Genomic DNA, 20,718 nt, shown 5'->3' on the forward strand with positions numbered 1-20,718 from the left:
TCTATTTTATTTTATTTTATTTTATTAAATTAAATAACCTCCAAAGGTTTTTTCTTCTCCCATCACTCTTGCTAGTTTTATAATTGAAGGAAGGTCGAAATATAATTTTTTTATTCAAATTGAGATTTCTTTTTGTATGTTTTTTTTTATTATTTTATTTGAAATTTTTTAAAATACATTCTCAATTTTGAAAACTGGTTTTAAATACTAATTGATGTTAAATCATTAACTTTTCAAAATGTAAATTCAATTGTATTAAATCGATCTTATGTTAGTAAGCCAATTTAACTATTAAAATGATTTAGAATTTTTTAAACAAATCGGAGGTTGAAGAATTATTTGCTAAATAATAAGTTTTTGAAAGTTATGTTTATAATACTAATAAATTATTTGCTTAGTTATCTATTATTTAAGTATGTTTTGAAAAAAAACATAAAGTCAAAATTAGTAAAAGAAAATTTTTAAAAAGTTGTTTTGCGTTATTAAGACGTGGCTAAAAATTCTTAAAAGATTGAAAAAATAAATTTGATTTGCAAATGTTAAAAAATAAAATAAAATAAATTTTTGGTTTTAAAAATTGATTTGATTTTTGAAGACACTCACATGAAATAAACAATAAATCAAAAAATTCATAAAATAGTGTGTCCAAAAGTACCTAAGCTGTACAAACTACTAAGAATGCTTAAGTGTGAGCTTTTCTCAACTCATGGCCTAACAAAAAGTGAGAAAAAAGAACTTAACAACCCGAAATGGTAATCAAGTGCTAAAGTGCAACAACTGTAGTGCCAAACCAAACATAATAGTATCCGAAAGGTGTCAGGCAACCACAGAATGCTAAGTGTGAGCTTTCCCAACTCATAAGCTACCAAAAAGTGAGTAAAAAGGACTTAACGATCCAAACTAACAACCAAGTTCGTAAGTGCAACAACTATAGTGCCAAACCAACATAAGTAGTGTCCAAGAGATGCCTAAGTTGTAAAGACAATCAAACAATGCTTAAGTGTGAGTTTCCCAACACATAAGCTACAAAAAAGTGAGCAAAAAATGACTTAACGACTCGAAATGGCAACCAAATGCCCAAGTGCAACAACGATAGTGCCAACCAACCTAAGTAGTTTCCAAAAGGTGTCTAAGCTTTAAAGACAACCACAGAATGTTTAAGTGTGAGCTTTCTGAACTTATAAGTTACCAAAAAGTAAGAAAAAAGGACTTAACGACCCGAATTGGCAACCAATTTTTTAAGTGCAACAACTATAGTGCCAAACCAACCTAAATAGTGTCCAAAAGGTGCCTAATGTCACGTCCTGTGAGAAACAACCCAAACTTTGCGCCAAATCATGACACAAAGCTCCTTTAGCAAGGCCAAGGTGCCCATGTGACAACCCACAAGTGGCTATGATACATGCCCATGACACTAGTAAGTGCCCAAACAAGATAACCAAGCAACACCGCAAGCTTCCCAAGTCATGTGTCCATGACAGCCCCAGGTACATGCTTAAATGCACAAACCACAGACACGCCTAGATGCCCACGGGCATTGTTGGAGCAATTCTTAACCCATAATTGTTTATCTATTTCTCATATCATAGCATGTATATACCCATTATTTTCATATTTTTATGTTGATTATGAAACTAGACTCCATTAGAAAGCTAATGCAACAAAAATCACCTTAAATGGAGTCCGAACGAAGGAAAAAGGGCAAATTGAAGTTTAGTAGCGACATTGTAAATATTTAGAACTTTATGCAAGGAATAGTGCCATCTGTCAAAGTCCTCAACATCATGACTTTGAATCCCAGTCGCGTGTTTTCCTTTCTTCCACATTTTCAAAGCTAAAAACGTTGTCGTTTTCGTCCGTCAACCACTTCGAGGGCATGGGATCGAATTGCTTATTCTAAATGAACCAAATCAAGATGCAGCAGGACGTTGACGAATGACATGATAGAGTTGCTTAGTCTACATGAACCAAATCAAAAGGCAGCAGGATGTCAAGAAATGACATGATAGAGTTGCTTAGTCTACATGAACCAAACCTAGATGCATGTGTCACTTTATATGTGCTTGCATTAACTCAAGCAGTGCAAGGATGGGATATTACGCCAATGAGCCCTCGTAGAGTAAGCCATTTGCAGGTGCCCTAAACCTTCTAGTCTTAGTAGCTTTTGTGTTTTCTTGCCCCTTTATTGTTTGATTGGGGCGGATTGGGTCTCTTTCCGAAGTACAATTTGTACGGGTGTGTGTGTCTTCCCCCTTTGAATTCGATCCTTCAGGTCGTCCTCTTGTTTTTCTTTCAACCAGCACTAGGGCATTACATTACTTGGTTTTCTCCCGTGCCTTGATCCAATCCTGAGTAAAGAGATCATGAAAGAGAGAATGAAGAGAGAATAGTGATTCCCATCGAGTCCGAAGAACCCTATGACTTCTGATCTCCACTTCTACAACGTAATACAACGGAGTTTAGTTGCTTCGCTTATGTTCTTATTTGACGAGAAATATGAGAAATCCTTTTCTGCCTCTTTCTCTAATAAGAAGAACTCGGATAAAAATTGGCATCTATATGTACCGACCCCACCCATACACATGCATGAATCCCGAAAAGGGGTATTTTCTGAATAAGAAGTTTTGGTCAATTAAATCCAACCACGTCATCACAATAAAAATCGTGATAATTATAATTTGATTTGGTTTTGGTAATTAAATTTTCTCATATTCAACTCGATTCAAACCCAAAGTAGAAAAATTAGGTCAAAGAAGATACTATGCCCAAGCCCACAAGTAAATGGGCCTAAGCTCAAGGCCCACAAGCAAATAGGCCTAAGCCCCACCTAAAGCCAATAAAAATTGCCTATAATTAAATAGAGACTTTATTGTTCAATTGATGGATCTTTTGGTTGAAGGAAGTATTGAAGCTCTAAAGAATTGGATATTCAAAATTTCTAAAGCTTTCAAGATGTGAAAGTTCTTTATCGACCTTGAGATTACCATCTTCCAAAAGTTTGAAAACTTAGAAGATTAAGCTTTCTTGAATTTCAAAAGATCGAAGCTCAAATTGACTTGCAAACACATCTTCCTTTGAATAACAAGAATTTATGGATTTCAATTTGTATTTAAGATAAAGCATCAAATGAGTAAATATTTGAGATTATATCTACCGCACTATAAATCAATACAAAGTTCAAATTTCACGAACTACATTTTTTTTTTTTTTTTGAAATCTTGTGTGAACTTTGACTGTCCTAATTTGACATTATTTTTCAAAATAACATTATTAAAAAATAACCAGGTGAAGTCATCACTCACCTTTTAAAATAAAAAGGTATGATACTTAAAATATAGTTATGTAAGTAGGAAAAAAAAAAGTGAAGTTAAAAAGAAAAATTAGGTGAGAAAGAAAGAGAGAAAATGAGGGAAAGAAGTAAATAAGATGGGAAGTCAAACATTCTCTGTGGTTTATCTATTTTAATATATCTATAGTATCCAAGCTTTAATATAGATATGGATTTGAGTGTTTATAAAGTTTGCTGCAAACTACTGTAGTTTTTAAATTTGCTCTAATTTTATATATACATATATAGGTATATATATATATAATGAAATTGATTATTTATAGTTGCAAAATGAGTTCCCAAAAACAAGTTATTTGTGATTACTTATTCGCACGTATAACTTCCCCAAGGACGGACGTCTTTCAAAACGCAACAAACTAAAATTAAAGTCTTATTTCTTACTTCTCTCTCTTACATTCCCTTTTCCATTTCCTCTCTCACCTAAACAATGTCTCTGGAAATCACCAAACCCTCTGCATATCCTATCAAAACCATAGTCATTCTGGTACAAGAAAATCGATCCTTCGACCACATGCTTGGCTGGATGAAGACTCTAAATCCACAAATCGATGGCGTCACTAACCAAACTCAATTCTCCAACCCTATCTCCACCTCCCATCCAAATTCACAATCTATTCCTTTTGGAAACGCCTCCGCCTTCGTCGATCCCGATCCTGGCCACTCAATCCAAGACATCTACGAGCAGGTTTTCGCCCACCCATGGTCTGACGATCTCCATCCCCTACCACCGCCGACTATGCAAGGCTTCGCACAGAACGCCGAGCGAATTCAAAAAGGAATGTCCGCCACCGTGATGAACGGATTCAAGCCGGAGGCGGTGCCGGTGTTCAAAGAGTTGGTGGCCGAGTTCGGAGTGTGTGACCGGTGGTTCGCGTCGGTGCCGGCGTCGACGCAGCCGAATCGACTGTTTTTGCACTCGGCGACGTCGTTTGGACTGACTAGTAACGATACGAAGCAGTTGATGGAAGGAGTTCCGCAGAAAACGATTTTCGAATCATTGGAGGAAGAAGGGTTCAGTTTCGGGATTTACTATCAGTATTTTCCGGCTACTCTTTTTTACCGGTATGTTTCATCGCCTTCTTCATTCTCCCAATTTTATTTCTTAACTTACCTTTTTCTCCCTACGTTTTTTTTTTAAATATTGATTTTCATCGTCATAGTTTGAGAGTTTCTTTTTTTTAATAAATTTTTCTTGAGAGGTTGTTTGGAAGAAATGTTTATAAAATATAGTGTGAAAGATTTATAATTTATTAGGTAGTAAGTATATTTTGTTAGGACTACTTTCAAATATAATAAGAAAAACCAAATATTTATAATAATATTCTATAACCAAAAGTTATAATCTCGAATCCCCCACTTCTTCTGTTATATAAAAGTAAACATTTAACATTTTAGAAATTTATGTAACTAAATTAAACTTTTTGGTGTGAGGTAATTAGAGATAAAAATATGGGTCATGTACAAGTAGAGGCATAACCTACGAAGGATAAGTTACAAAATTGTCATTAAATATAAATAATATTAGCGGAAACCTATCTAGTAAATCTTTTTTATTTTTATTTTTTATCTTTTTCCTTTTGAAATTAAAACAAAACAAATTCTCCAACTCTAACTTTTCATTCTATAATATTATATCAAAAGCAGTATAAGCTGTATATTAGTCACACATTTAATATAGTATGTCAAATAATAATAAATAAAATTTTAAAAAACTTATTCATATTTCCTACCTCATTTCTTCCTTTCAAAAATAAAGAAAATAAAAAATTATTTTAAATGACAAAACTTATAAACATATTTACAAATATAACAAGATAGATTCATCATTCCTCGTACATAAATAATAATATTTTACTATATTTTATAGATATTTTGGTTTATCAAATATAACAAGATAGATTAGTCTATCGCAATTCATCATACATAAACTATGATATTTTGTAAATATTTCAATTATATTTGAAAATAACCTTATTATATTTAAATGTGACGTTTTTGAAAGATAATGATGTATATAGTACTAATGGGTTTATAATATATATATATATATATATATATATATATATAGGTTTATGTTACTATTTTTTTACAATTTTCCATATGAGATATATATTAAAGTAGAAGATTAAATAATATGTAATAATTAATAGTGATAGTTCCATCAATTTATATTATCACTAAAATATATGGTTTGTTTTCTATTTTTGGAACTTTTCAATATTAATTTACGTTTTTTAAGTATCATTAATTATATATAGTTTTTTTTAGGGTATGTATTAAATTTGCAATTACCTTAAATTATATTTTCTAAACATAATAGATACATATACATATATATATATGTACATATATATACATACATATATATATACATATATATATTATACATATATATACATACATATATATATACATATATATACATACATATATATATACATATATATATATACATATATATCATGGTGCAAAAGTATTAAGAAAAAAAAAGATAAAATTTTCATAATTAGCTGTCAAATTGGAATTGGAATCTAATTAGAGAATGTGTTTCCTTGCCACCATGCAAAAGAGGGCATATTTAAATCATGTCAATTAATAAAGTAAGAGTTAATGTACAATTAAAGTGTAAAAGAAAAAAGAAAATAAGAAATAATTAAAGTGAAGAAGTCGAACTTTAATTATTATAATTATTCAAATCACGAAAAAAACTTAATTGAAAAATAATGTAAAGAACACTATGTCAAAGTTTACCGGATGGAATGGATATTGCAGTTTCATTATTACCATAACCTCCTTACCTAAATCAAAAATCTCTATTGATTTTCAAGTTTATATTTAGAACTTATTATGATTGACAAAACAATTAAAATATTTCTAAAATTATAATAATAAATTTATTTATAACAATAAAATCTATGAACGTACGGTACTATATTTTATTTTATAAATATTTTGATTAATTAGATTATTTTTCAATTAAATTATCATCGGGTTTGTGTAAAAATGTTTATACAGTAATATCAAATAATTTTGTATTGGAAATATTTGCAACCACTCCTTTTTATTAATTTTATTCAATTCTTTGGTTTTGTTAAGTTGTTCAAATACCCACATTTTTACAGTTGTTTAAAATCGTTTTTTAAAATTTGAATATTCCATATATTAATCTTAAAACTTAGGATACACAATTATTTTAACTAAATATTTAATAGAAGTCTAAATACATTTTGAAATATTTAAATAAGATCCACTTCATATGGGCTTCAATTATTTGTCATCTCCACTCTCATCATCTAATTGAAGGAAAACAGATGTGGTATTGACTTTCATTTCTATTTGGATCTTTTAAATATAAATAATTCTCTTTCTAGAAAAATACAAATAATTCTAAAATATTGGGTGTATTTAAATATTAATTTGATTTTTAATTAATTTCTAAAACTTACGAAACTGTATTAAAATCAAGGAGTTATTCAATATAAATGCGTTGAAGGGACTGTTTTGTTCGTTGAGAAAAAAATATTTTTTAGAAATTTTATTTTTATCTAAACTTGTTTATTCAATTTTTTAAATACATTATAAAAAAAATTTGGATAGTTGTCAAACACTCTATTTTTTCAAAATGACTTATTTATTCTTAAAATAAAACACTTGAAAATGACTTTTTTTCTTAAAATAAAACATTTGAAAATGACTTTTTTTAAATAAAAAATAAAACACTTGAAAATGACTTTTTTTAAATAAAAAATAAAACACTTGAAAATGACTTTTTTTTTAAATAAAAAATAAAACACTTGAAAATGTATTCTAAACGTTAATTTAAAATTAAAATCCATAAGCATTTTTTCAATTATATATATCATTTTGTATCTATATTCTGAAGTTTATTATTTTTAATTTCTAGACTTTCAATTGTCCAATTCTAGTTCCTCTACTTTAAAAAAATCTTCAATTTAGTCCATAATACTAGTTCATCATCGATTTTTTTTTTAAATTATTATCTACTAAGGTTTTTATTATAAATTTTGAAAATATATTCACAAAAAAAATTTTTGCCAACATGAGCTTAACTTAAGTGACATTTGTATGTTCTCGAGGTCCAAAGATTTCGAATTCAAATCTCTTTTATCTTTAAGTTAAAAAAATTCATGAAAATGGTTGTTGTTATTTAACCAATTTCAATAAAAATTTACTTTGATAGACTAAAATTTAAGATTTATCAAAGACAATTACAAATATAGAAACTAAAATTTAACAAACTTCAAATATAGGTTACTAAACTATATATAGTTTAACTTTATTTTGTAAAGAAATATTATTGTACTATCTACTTTGGGAGAATAATAATCTTATTATTTAATCATGTTAAATGTATACATATATAGATATATACATATATATATATATAAAAACAATTGAGAAACCCTAATTAGGGACTATAAAATTACAAAAAATAGACAACTATACATAATATTATAATAATAATATAAATACATATTATAACACACTCTTCCAAGCTGGAGCAAATACGACAATCATGTCATACTTGTTGTACAGATATAGTTTATTCTTGCTTCGTTTATTGCTTTGGGAAGAATATCTCACAATTATTATCTAGACTTCACATTGTTGTAGAAATTAAACTTTCTTATATTTTCTCTCGAACAATAGTTCGTTTGAAAAAAATTGGGTTGAATGCAATTAAGAGTAGTTTGATTATCATACCATTGTAGTTTAGCTGACACAGTAACACTAAAGCCCAACTTAGTTAAAGTTTGCGTATTCACATTATTTTACACACATATTATGTTCTAGCTCTATACTTTGACTTAGCACTCGAATGTGAAACTACATTATATTTCTTATTCTTCCTTGAGTACACTAAGAAGCCTCCTCCAAAAGTATAATATCTAGAGGTCGATCTCCTATATCTTCTCGAGATCTAGTCCAATTAGCATTTGAAAAACATTCAACCCTTGTATGACCATGATCTTTATATAAAATCCTACGACCATGTAGTGCTTTTAAATTACATAGAATTTGTTCTACTGCAATCCAATGATTCACAGTTGGGAAAGACATAAACTGACTCATAATATTCACATAATAAACAATGTCGAGTCTTGCTACTGTTAAATAGTTCAACTTTTCAACTAATCTTCTATATCTCTTAAGATTTTTAAATAGTTCTCCTTTTTTAGCAAGTTACAAATTTGGTATTATTGGAGTACTATATGGTTTGACTCCTAGGTTATATGTCTCATCCAACAAATCAAGTACATATTTTCATCATGGTAATAAATACTTTAGTTGCTTCTCATTACTTTAATACCCAAAAAATACTACAATTGCCTTAAGTCTTTATTATGAAATTGACTCTGGAGGAAAGTCTTGAGAGAAGATATGATTGATACATTATTTCCAGTGATAACGATATCATCAACATATACAACAAGCAAAGTAATACCATTTTCAAATCTTTGATAAAATACAAAATGATCAAGACCATGCACGTGGATTTTGTTTCAGTTCCTACACAAAATTTCAAAAGCAACACACCTTATCACTCTCTCCCTAAGCAACAAATTCAAGTGGTTGCACCATATAAACTTCCTCCTGAATATCATCGTGAAGAAAAAACATTCTTAATATCGAGGTGGTGCAAAGGTCCATTTGATGGAAAAAAAACATCAGAGAAACATGCAGCAGAAGATAAGGATCATGCTTTACTCTATATGCATCTAAACAATTTAGAAATTAACATGTTTGTTGTAACTAAACGACAGGCCTAAACGAAGAATATAGAAGGTAAACGATGAGCTTACCTTTGTGGTTCTCAACTTCTTCTTCGTTCCAAAACTTCTTCTCTCCCTGAAGATCACGAGCAAAGGACAACCACTATGTTGACCTACTAATCTCAAGACTAAGAACCGAGTTGTGGGACTCGTTTTTATGAAGGATATCTTAGAGAGATAGAAGGAGGAAGGTGTATTGTTTAGCGGTTTTTCATGAGATTTTCATCATCATCTTCGCATTCTGTAAATGGAAGTTTATATAGAAAATTACATGCAAAATACATGCAATTTTCTTTTATGTAATCTCAACACCTAATTAATCCATTAACCCTTAATGGAATTAGTGGCTTATAAGTTCATTACAAGCTGCCACATTTTTCACTAACATTTAGTAGTAAATATATTAGTCAAAGGACAATTTGGTCATTTGACCAATTAAGTCAAAGTCAAACTTTGACTTTTCTTAATCAAAAGTTAACTTTTTGACTTTTTGCTATTTTATCCATCTTGACTAATTTCAACCTCCCGAGTATGAATCCGCATTCATTTTTCTAAAATTCAAATCATATTTGAATATAAATCCGGTCAAAGTTTTGTCTTTCAAAGTGAAAAGTCAACATGTTGACTTTTACAACTTTGACTGTTTTAAAACTTTTCAAGCTTCTAAATATTAATCCATATTCATATTTTTATTATTTAAATCATATTTAAACATAAAGCTTGAAGTTTATATTTACCGACTTATATCATATACACTTGTCGGTTTTTCTCTCTTTACCTAATTCGAACAATTTGAGTTATTCCAACATCTTGTTATTAGTTGAATCCATATGAGTTAGTAGGGGAACCTAATGGACCTATAGATCATGGTCTTCAACGATTCGAGATTAATTGGTTAAACTCTTTTAGACCAAGCTTAATCAACATTCGTTAACTAAAGAGTCATTCCACTAAAGACTCTTAGTTGCACTCCCCTCACTATAGATATATTTCTGTCCACTTGATATGACCATGATGAATAAGTTGATCCTCCACAGGTTGTTTTTAATCTTGGCTGGGTCAAAATACCATTTTACCTCTGAGATTACATCTTGCTCCTTAAGACCAACCGATCCCCTATTGAACAATTGGTTTAAGGTCCAACCTATAAAACCTGAATCCTTCTCGGGCCAATGAGAAGGTGGGGCCCCTTGTTCAAGACTTGGATTCAATCCTTTAGGGAACAAACTATCTACTATCCCAGAAGTGGGTAAGAGTGAATTTCGTCTTGCACTCTATGTCTCTAGCTATCCATTCGGTCTTATCCCTGAAATGGGAGGCTTATTGAACTAGCGATGATGAGCTACCCTCACTTATACAGATCAAAGGATACTACCGAATAAACAGAAGTTCATAGTTAGCTCATGATTAAGATCAAGTTATCTAGGTCATTAAAATTAAAATAGTCAGTTTATAGTTTACGGCATTATGACTAAAAGTGACTATTTCGTGGTTCCAGTCTTATGCAAACCATTTACATAGGACGCTCCCACTCCCATGTCTCTACATGAACGATTCATGATTACATCGTTTGTACTAACTATGGAACGGGCTGCATCCATAGTGTTTTTCCAGAAAAAACGCACAACCTTATTCATACACTATAGACTATTTGGGCTATTAACTTGAACTTAATTCATGTTTATGTCTCTACATAAAGTTCAAGTGTATTGACAAACTTAGTAAAATAGCCTCGGGACCTTAATTTATTGGTTTTAAGATTATAACATTCAATAATAAATTTTATTGAATCAAATAACAAAGTAGGAGTTAGGACATAAATTCCAACACCATTATGAGTAACAGAAAGAAATAGTCGTCAAATGGAAGTTGATTTGACAATAAGAGAAAATGTATCAGATTAATCAGTCCTATAGAATTGAGATAACCTTTGGCAACAAGATAAGCTTTTAACTGAGTCATTGTTCCATCAGGATCGACCTTTATAGCAAACACTCATTTATACTTAATTGCCTTTTTGTGTATTGAGCAAGAAATCAAGCCTAAGTAACATTATCATAGTCGTTATCTCTTCATTCATTGCACTATGCCACCTAGGATGAGATAAAGTTTCTTGAACAGAGTTAGGGAATAAAGGTGGAATAAAGAGACATAATAAAGGAATATGCGAGTTGAGACAGTTGGGGATATGAAACAAACAAAGAAATAAGATAAGTATCTTTATCTTTTCGAAGAGCAATAATAAGATCATCATTTTAACCTAGATCAAATGTCGAAGAAGCGAGTGGTGGAGGACACATGTCTGAAGGTTGCTGTGAAGGATGCCTTGAGTAGACTCGAGTAAGAGGTAGGCCAAAAGGAAGAGACATGAAAGAAAATGAAAGTAGGAGATGTGGGAGAGGTAATCTCATAGATAAAAAGACCATCATCATTCCTTTGACTATATGGTGATGGATTGAAAAGTAATCTTCCAATAAGTAAAATAAGACGATATGAGATACTTGTTTAGAGTGAGACAATAACAACATTATCCCTTTTGAACACACAAATAGCCTAAGAATATGCATTTTAAAGATTTTGGATCTAACTTGATACAATGAGGACAAAAATCTAACATGATATGATGAGGACAAACATCTCGAGCAAAATAAACACAACCAAAGATCTTATGGGCGCTATAGAAACAACATCAACTCAAAAAGGCTTTGTCACATGGATGTGTGAAAGGATAAGATCCGAGCTGTTTCAAGTAGGTGATTATTTTTTCTTTAAACAACTCCATTTTGGTATGGAGGATTGATGAAGGATGTCATAATCACCTAAGTAACAACCAAGTACATGAGAGAAATATCTACCAACATTATGATCAGTGCACAATGTTTTAAGAGAGACATTAAATTGAGTTCGAATTTCAACTTGAAAAGCACGAACATGAGACAATAACTTTGAACACTTTTTCATTAAATATAACCAAGTAACACGAGAGTGATCATAAAACAAAATAACAAAATAACAAAAACTTGTTTGAGGCATGACTGGATAAGGACCCTAAATATCATAATAAACTAACTTAAAAGGAGCTCGAACTCGTTTATGGACTCTAGGACTAGAACTAAGATGATAAAATTTAGCAAATTGATATAAATCACAATTTAAAGACGACAAAGAACGAAATTCCTGACAAAGTTTATTCAACACGAACAATAATGGATGACCTAAACAACAATGAACTTCAAACGAGATGTAACTCCAAACCAAGCCACGACTTTAGGTATTTGATGGTAACAAATGTAAAGGCCTCCTATCCTTTACTAATAATCTTCTTCATCATATGATCTTGAAACAAGCAATAAGTAGGAAAAACGAGACATAATAGTTAAGATTACGAATAAGTTGGTTAATAGAAATTAAATTAAAGGACAATTGAGGTAAATATAATACATAGACAAAGAAAGAGATGAGGGTGAGAGAAATGGTGTCAGATCCAAGAACAAATGAGGTTATTTTATTTTCCAGAGTGACAAATGGGGATGAGGCCTGCAAGGGACAAAGGCGTAAAATATAAGTTAGAATTTCCTATCATATAAGTAGTGAAACCATAGTTTATAACCCATTTGGTAGATGATGTAAGAAGACATTTCGTATTACTTCTTTGACAATGGGGGCAATGAGATTCGATGAAAAAGATGCCTACAAGAATTCCTAAAATCCTTGAAATTTAGCAAAGTCGTCAACAAAGATGGTAAGAAACTTCTCGGCCATATTATTGATGGAAGTTGTCTGAGCATGTTGAGTTCGTTGAGTCTTAAACAACAACTTTCAACAATTACATTTTCGATGTCTTGACTTATGACAATAGTTAAAGATGATCTCTTGAGAATACGATTTTCAAGAGTATCATAACTAGGCTTCTTAAAACTGTTAGTCATCCATGAAGTACCTCAGGAGTTATTATTATTCTTGCTTATAAAAGCATCGTTAGGTTGAGCAACAGGGGAACCAGATTGAGAATTCTCAATACAAAGCACACAACTAAAAGCTTCCTCTAATGAATGAATTTTGGAATCAGAAAGAATATGAGTTTTAGCAATTCCAAATTCAAGTAAAAGTTCATTAAAAAAAATCATAACAACCATCTTTTCTTAATGAGCATGTTGAACTTTGACATTAGGGTTAAAAGGTAATAGTAAAGCAAGTTTGACATGTCGCCTTAAGTCATATAAAGTAGTTTGTAAAAGATTTTGCTTTCTATTCGACTCGAAAAAATTGCGTACAAACATCAAACATTTGATGAGCATGTTCTAAGAATATGTTCAAGAGTTCCTTTACAAACTACAAGAAATTCTAGATCTCCCAATGCATAAAATCGTTAGAAGATATACAAAAATGTGTCAAAAAAAGATCTTATAACGCATAAATGTGCGTCAAGATGGAGATCAGGTGAAATGTGTCAGGAGAGGCATTTCCAATACCGAAAAATGAAACGTTGAGAGATCTTGACAACTCTTGGCGTTGCATATTAGTGCGTTGGGAGATCTTATTATTTTTTAAAAAAATACCTTCCAAAGTAGCACAAAAACAGCCACAAAAATCCCTACCTTTTGGCCAGTATAAGACAAGATTTTCCTAGAGCATAAGACAAGAAAAAATATCTCTTCTAAAGATTTTCATAGAGCATCCTTTAAAAGAATGGCCATTAAATTTGTTGGTTGTTTCTTAATATCTTCTTTATTAGTACAATACTTATATGAATTCACACGTATGCAAGCATTGAACTAATATAGAGAGAGTTGAAAAGTCCATAAGGCAGTCAAATTGGATTCGAAACCCACAACCATTAAGTATACGACATGGTGGGAAATAGAAGCATCCACCTTTGCTTAAACAAGTCTGAAATGGAAATCATTAGTTTTTAGAAAAGAAATTACTTTCCATGAATCCACAATGATGCCAAGCATTGAACTAACGTACATAGCAAATATTAAGAAGAAACTTACAAATTCCATGAGAATCAAGAGAAGTCAAACTTGTCATTGATGCACCCACAATCAGGATAAAATAGCCTACATATGCAAATAAGTTAGAAATTTGAAAACCACCTCTGGACACCATCATGCATAATATGCTTATCCAACCTCAAGAAAAGAACTAAAGTTAAAAAATGGCACAAATATGTGTTTGTACATTTATCTATATCTTCCAAATTGGTAAGCAAACTTTCATTGAATAAATGAAATGTACAAAGAAACCAAAAGTATGAAGAATTGCCATAACCATTCTTAAAGCACAACAATAATATACTTAATAGAAGCGTAATTATAATGCTACTTAATGCAATAGAATAGGATAAACCAACATTAAGGTTCCTAAAAAGCGTCTATGTGTCAATTTAACTCTCAAAACAACCAAGAAAGTAGCTAAAAACATCTTGACTCCCAAGAATTGAAACACTTACAAGAATGACAATTAATTTGGTATCAGGACTCCACATAACCTGAATATTCTCTCATTCCCTCTACACTGAGTCCAAATCTTCAAAGCTTCAGAGACAAATTGGTATCTAAGCTGAGCTCTAGAGCTCGAGATGAGTAGGAGAAACAATGAGTAGTAAACGATTAACGACCTTAAGGTAAATGATTTGCTGAGAAGATGGACACAAGTTTCATAATTAGAGCTCTCAAATTGTTTACCCATAACAAACATCAAACACAACATGTCTAATTCTAGAATCAATTACACAGCCATAATGCCAACCCTCATTATACAAATGAAATCCAGTGTATTCAAACATGTTTCAAACATAAGAAGCCTAATTTTCCCCTCAACATAACAAATCTAAAACACACTAGGACAAAATCCAAACACGCCATATTGATATATCACACAATAACTAATATTTGTAAATATTCAAAATGCTAACAAAGTAACAAATCTTCAACCTAGTGACTCATTTTCATTCTTATACAAACTTCATCAGGTACAAAACCCACATTCAAAATAGAACTTCCATTGATTCATAACAAACTATAGATTCAAAAGGGGGAAAAAGTATACCTCTTGGAGAAGTTGCTATCAAAAGTGACGGTAATTTTACTCCTCGCGAGTAACAGTTACGGAATCTCCAAAAGCTTCAGTTAGTAAATGCATACGAATGAAGGCAAAACACAATAATTACACAATTAAAATACTTAAATGAAGGCAAAATGCAATAATTACACAATTAAAATACCTAAATGAAGACAAAACACAAACAATAATTAAATTAGATTAGTAGCAGATAATTAAGAATTTGAAATCCTAACTTCCTAACTTCCTAAATTCCTATCCAATCACCAACAAGAAAAGAGAGATAAATATATAGTAAAGTGAGGAAATCTGACTGATTTCGGTAGTAGTGATACATCGTAGAGTTGAGGAACTCCTTGTGTGGTGGTTATGAACGGGCTGAGAAGGGTGGTTATAAGTAGGCTGAGAGAAGTAACGGAGGTAGGAAAGGGAGCTATTGGACGATGAAGACAACCTCTAGAAATGAAGCCTTGCTACTCAAATGGTTTAATCATCGTCGAGCCTAGACATGTTTTTGTTTGAGGAATTGCGTCGGCTAGGGCCTAAAAAAGTCGGGAAATATCCCCTTCCCCTTCTTCATATGCGTTTCTCGTTTTTCCTTCCCCCCTTCTTTACAGATCTAAAAGATAGAGGTCTTGGATTTTTAAAGGCCAAATTTCGACACAACCCAAAGTGCATAAGGAGATATCATCCCACAACTGACGAAGCTGTAAATAAAGCATTATCAGTTCTCACAAAACTCTCAATGTGTTACTAAATGCATTGGGAGTTCTCCTCGATCTGCTGACACCTACATGCACGACGTCCACAAATATGAAATAACTGCCGATGCATGGTTTATGTGTCGGGAGATATTGCATCTCCTGATGCACCAATAGTTGCGTTAGTAGATGCCCTATCTCTCGATGCTATATCTCCCAATGGTGTAAAGATGCATAAGAAGATCTAGAATTTCTTGTAGTGACAGAATTATAATGATCTACCAAACCAACAACCTTACTTTCAATAGAATTCTTAATCTAAAGATGAAGTCGAGCATCATTATGAAGCCAAGCCTCTTTCTTACCATCTTTTGGTGCCTCTTCAGTCACATGATCTCCATATCTTTACTAAGTAAATAAAGCTAAATCATGTGATATCAATTATAGTAATTAGATCCATTTAACTTGTGTCCAGTTATCTTCGATATATGCTAGGAGAATTACATTAGATACTACCATATGTTTCACCAGCTCATCAATAATGAGCTAACAAACAATTTGTATATCTCACAGGCAAAGGAACAAAACAAAATTGGAGCCAAAAGTGAACCCAAATAGTAAAACAACTCTAAATTGGAACAAAAATGCAAAAACCCTAAGAACAAAAGGGTATTTTTCCAAATAACATCATCCGATTAGATTTTAAAGGAACCAAATGCATAAACCAACCAGAAAACAAAAACTGAAACGAACTCAACTTTGTGAGAGCGTAGTCTTGAAATGGATAAGCAAATAGACAAATGTAACTCTAGAAAGACTTTGATACCACGTACTTTATACTTTTGGAGAATAATAATCTTATTATTTTAATTAGGCTAAAGGTACATATGTATAGGCAACTCAGAAACCCTAATATAGGGAATATAAAATTACAATAAAGGACAACTATAAATAATAATAATAATAATAATATAAATACATATCATTTCCTTACATTTTGTATTAATTTCTAAGGACATAACCTTATTATTCTTTTAAACATAGGAATTTAAGAAAACTGAAATACATAATGAACTTCCATATCTTCGACTTGGATTTCAAGAGAGATTGTCGAGAAGGAAAGCTACCAAACTACGTAGTGATAGAACAAAGATACTTTGATTTAGCATCACTACCTGGAAATGATGATCATCCTTCCCACGACGTTTCAGAAGGCCAAAAATTCATCAAAGAGGTCTATGAAGCTCTCCGATCCAGTCCACAGTGGAACGAAATCCTCTTCTTGATCACTTACGACGAGCACGGCGGTTTCTTCGATCACGTCCCTCCCCCCTCTGCTGGAGTTCCCAATCCTGACGCCCGACTCGGCCCTCCGCCATGCAATTTCAATTTTGATCGCCTCGGAGTTCGGGTTCCGACCATCTTTGTCTCCCCTTGGATTGAACCCGGAACAGGTTCTTATTTTATTTTATTTTTTAAATCTGTCATCAATTGTTCGTTTATTTTAGTATTTCTGGTGTTTGAAAATTCCAATCGAAGTTATTTGAAAACAAATTTCACTATGTGGTATTTTGATCTTTTCTAATAGAGCTATGGGGTGGAGATTCAACGTTCCACCTCTATAAAGAAAGTCATGCTAGGATGAAAATTTAATATCATATAAATGTGTAAACATTAGTTGCCACATAAAACAAGCCAATTTGGCTGTCAAATTTTCATCTTTGCATCCATGTTCAAGTGATATATGTGTCCATAAACAAAATAATAATTTAATATCACAAAAATTTCATTACACTTTGCACATAAAAATGTAAATTTGAGAACGATAGTGTATGTAAAATACAGTGGTGCACAGGCCGACGGGGCCGGATCCGACGTCGGAGTTTGAGCATTCGTCAATTGCTGCAACGGTGAAGAAAATTTTTGGTCTGAAAGAGTTCTTGACGAAGCGTGACCAATGGGCCGGCACCTTTGACATTGTTCTTAATCGCCACACCCCTAGAACTGATTGTCCAGGTTTGTTTTTATGCTCCTCCACAATAATATGTCTCCTATTTTATTGGTTAAGTTAAAATTTTACTTTATATATAGTTTATAATTAGAATTTAGTTTTCCTTTTTATAAAAAATATTTTGCAAGTAGGGAGCTATGAGGTTTTTATCGAAGTACTGCTTGTAAAATTTTACCAAACTATGAAGACTAAAATTTTACTTTTGAAATGGTAGGGATTAAATGTTTGTTTGTTTTTCTTTTGTGTTAGAAGGTGTTTAACAAGATGTATAAAGAGAAAGACCACGTCATATATATATTAAAACATATGAGCATACTTAAATAACTATACCCTTACTACCTATATATAGCTATATATTTCAATGTATTATAGCAACTAAAATAACATTAAGTTGAAACAATTACCAAAACTTTCAAAGATGTTATCTTTTATATAATATTACAAATACTTTAAGAGTTTGGGATGGCGAGATAGTTAGTTATTATAGTATGGGATCATCATGGTTTAGGATTATAATAACTTGTGTCAAAGATAGTCTAAATTGGTTTTTAAGCTCTTTCTACTACTCTTTTATTTATTTATTTTTTGTTATTACATCATTTATACTTTAATCTAATTGTATTTTGTTACGTTTCATTCTTATTAATAACTATATTACCTCATAAAAATTTGTTAGTTTACTCTTTATTTTATTCATCTATTTTTTATTCTTTCCTATACAATAGTTACTATCTTCTTCTCAAACTAAAAGAGTTTATATTTCAAGCACACATATTATTATTATAACCCAAATTAAAATGATTTATACCTCAAACTTAAACTATTATTACTTATTTATAATAATCTAAGACTATAATAACCCACATAGAGTTCCGTCTACATTCATTTTAGCTAATGTTGAGTTAAAACAGTGTTCATTCTATCTATTAAGGGTTTAAAATAGTCTTCACAACTAATTTTGAGTTACAATAATTGTAATATTTAGTTATAATAATAATAGGTGCCAAACACTGAGAATGGATTATAACACTTCATTTTAGATCAATGCTTTCACCACCCATCAATATTATTCCTAAAGTTTATGCAAAATGTCAGATATGTATCACTACTACTAGCTTTTCTTGATGCATCGCGCATGTAATAGATTATTTGGACTGAAATTGACTTTGTGAATGGTCTATAACAGTCACACTAAACAATCCTGTGAAATTACGGAACGTCGAGGCGAACGAGAGGAGGCAGATCAGCGAGTTCCAGGAAGAGTTGGTACAGTTAGCAGCAGTACTAAAAGGAGATGTGAAGAAAGAAATCTATCCCAAAAAGTTAGTAGAGAAAATGTCTGTTGTGGAGGCAGCTTCATACTGTGAAAATGCACTGAAAAGTTTCTTCAATGAGTGTGAAAAAGCCAAAGAAAATGGAGCTGATGAATCTCAAGTTGTTGTTTGTGGAAAAAACAACCAAATTCTTCAACCTTCTAATTCCAAGCCCAAATCATTTGCTCGTAAGTTCTTTGCGTGTTTGGCTTGCCATGGTTGATTGTAAAATTATTGTTCCTATATTGTTTATGCCACCATTTAATTTGATTGTTAATTTAATTTTTAGTGGTTATATATGATTGGATATATAACTTGTTTTGTTTCAAATGAAAATATGTGTTATTTACTTGTTATTTTCAAATGTATCCTTCATTGACGTTTTTATATATCTTCTATGAACTGTTTACATTATAAGATAAGGGCTTACTTTGAGGAAGAAGTTGAGCTTGAGATTCTAACAAAGTCCCTTTAATTTATGATTTTATGATACTAAAAGGGAAGAGAAGTTTTTAGGATACAAAGATTAGAAAAGAACTTATTAATCTCCACATCCACATTGCAATAATGCGCACACTGAGTCTCTCCCTCCATTGTAGGTATAAGTAATGATTGGCTACCTAATCATAACTAATTTTAATTAAAAATATATATGTTTGTTATTGTTAGATGAAACTTTTCACTTTCCTCCTTGTTTCTCCCTCCCTCTTCCAACTTTTCTTCTTCTCTTTCTCTTTGGTTCCTCATCTAATCATCTTTCTCTCTCTTTTCTTTTTCTTTTTTTTTTTCTTCTCCTTGTTAGATTTATTCTTAATATTATCATTAACGTGTCCCAATTGCATTATTTATTATTTATTCTTTTTAGACTTATTATTTTATTAGGTCCATTAGGTTAAAAGATAATGCTCTAATTTAACACCATGATGGGTGGTGTCTATAAATAGAACCTTAGGGATTGGTTCTGCCTCCCATCAAGAAACTTAAATTAAGAAGGCAAGTGAGAGAAACACAATTCCTCGAGAAGATTACTCATGGATCAAGGTATGTTGTTCTTTAACGAATTTTAATTTGTAAGGTTATCTAGTTCAAAGATTTTGACATTTATCGTTATATACAATGTTAAGGTTTATTGTATAATCATGAAACTAAAGTTTACATGTGGTATCAGAGCATTGATTGAGAACTTGTAATTTTACATGGATGATTAATGATTTGTTTTAATGTTTCTCCGCTGCATGTTTTTCTTTTAAATTTAAATCAAGATTCTTCGATTATTGATTATCATTTGAATTAAAGATTCTTTAATTAAAGATTATGAATTTGAAATTTTGTTTTTATGGAAAGCCGGAAGAAGAAAAGAAAATTATAAAAGTTTTTTAAATTCACCCTTTTTTTCTTCAAGGGGTTAATTCATCCACTGCCGGCAATCTTCTTTTCCTTTGATAAAATTCATTGAGCCACTTATTAATGATTAAAGTGTTAC

General features: G+C 31.2%; 1 protein-coding gene across 1 annotated transcript; it reads left to right on the forward strand.

Annotated features, from left to right (window-relative positions):
- Positions 1-3,636: 3,636 nt before the first annotated feature.
- LOC103496908 (non-specific phospholipase C4-like) lies at positions 3,637-19,700 on the forward strand. Its single transcript, XM_008458949.3, has 4 exons — positions 3,637-4,411; positions 16,956-17,365; positions 17,757-17,927; positions 19,109-19,700. The coding sequence occupies exons 1-4, from the start codon at positions 3,777-3,779 to the stop codon at positions 19,456-19,458; spliced, it is 1,566 nt and encodes a 521-aa protein (XP_008457171.2). The 5' UTR covers positions 3,637-3,776; the 3' UTR covers positions 19,459-19,700.
- Positions 19,701-20,718: the final 1,018 nt, after the last annotated feature.

This window comes from Cucumis melo, chromosome 5 (genome assembly GCF_025177605.1).
Source record: "Cucumis melo cultivar AY chromosome 5, USDA_Cmelo_AY_1.0, whole genome shotgun sequence".
In the NCBI taxonomy this organism is placed as follows: Eukaryota; Viridiplantae; Streptophyta; class Magnoliopsida; order Cucurbitales; family Cucurbitaceae; genus Cucumis; species Cucumis melo.

What these genes read in the sequence shown, in the direction of transcription:
- LOC103496908 (XM_008458949.3), top strand. Translation starts at nt 3,777, where the DNA reads ATGTCTCTGGAAATCACCAAACCCTCTGCATATCCTATCAAAACCATA. An exon ending in CCGGCTACTCTTTTTTACCG is followed by an intron (nt 4,412 to 16,955) that starts GTATGTTTCATC and finishes TTTTAAACATAG; the next exon opens with GAATTTAAGAAAACTGAAAT. An exon ending in CCCTAGAACTGATTGTCCAG is followed by an intron (nt 17,928 to 19,108) that starts GTTTGTTTTTAT and finishes GGTCTATAACAG; the next exon opens with TCACACTAAACAATCCTGTG.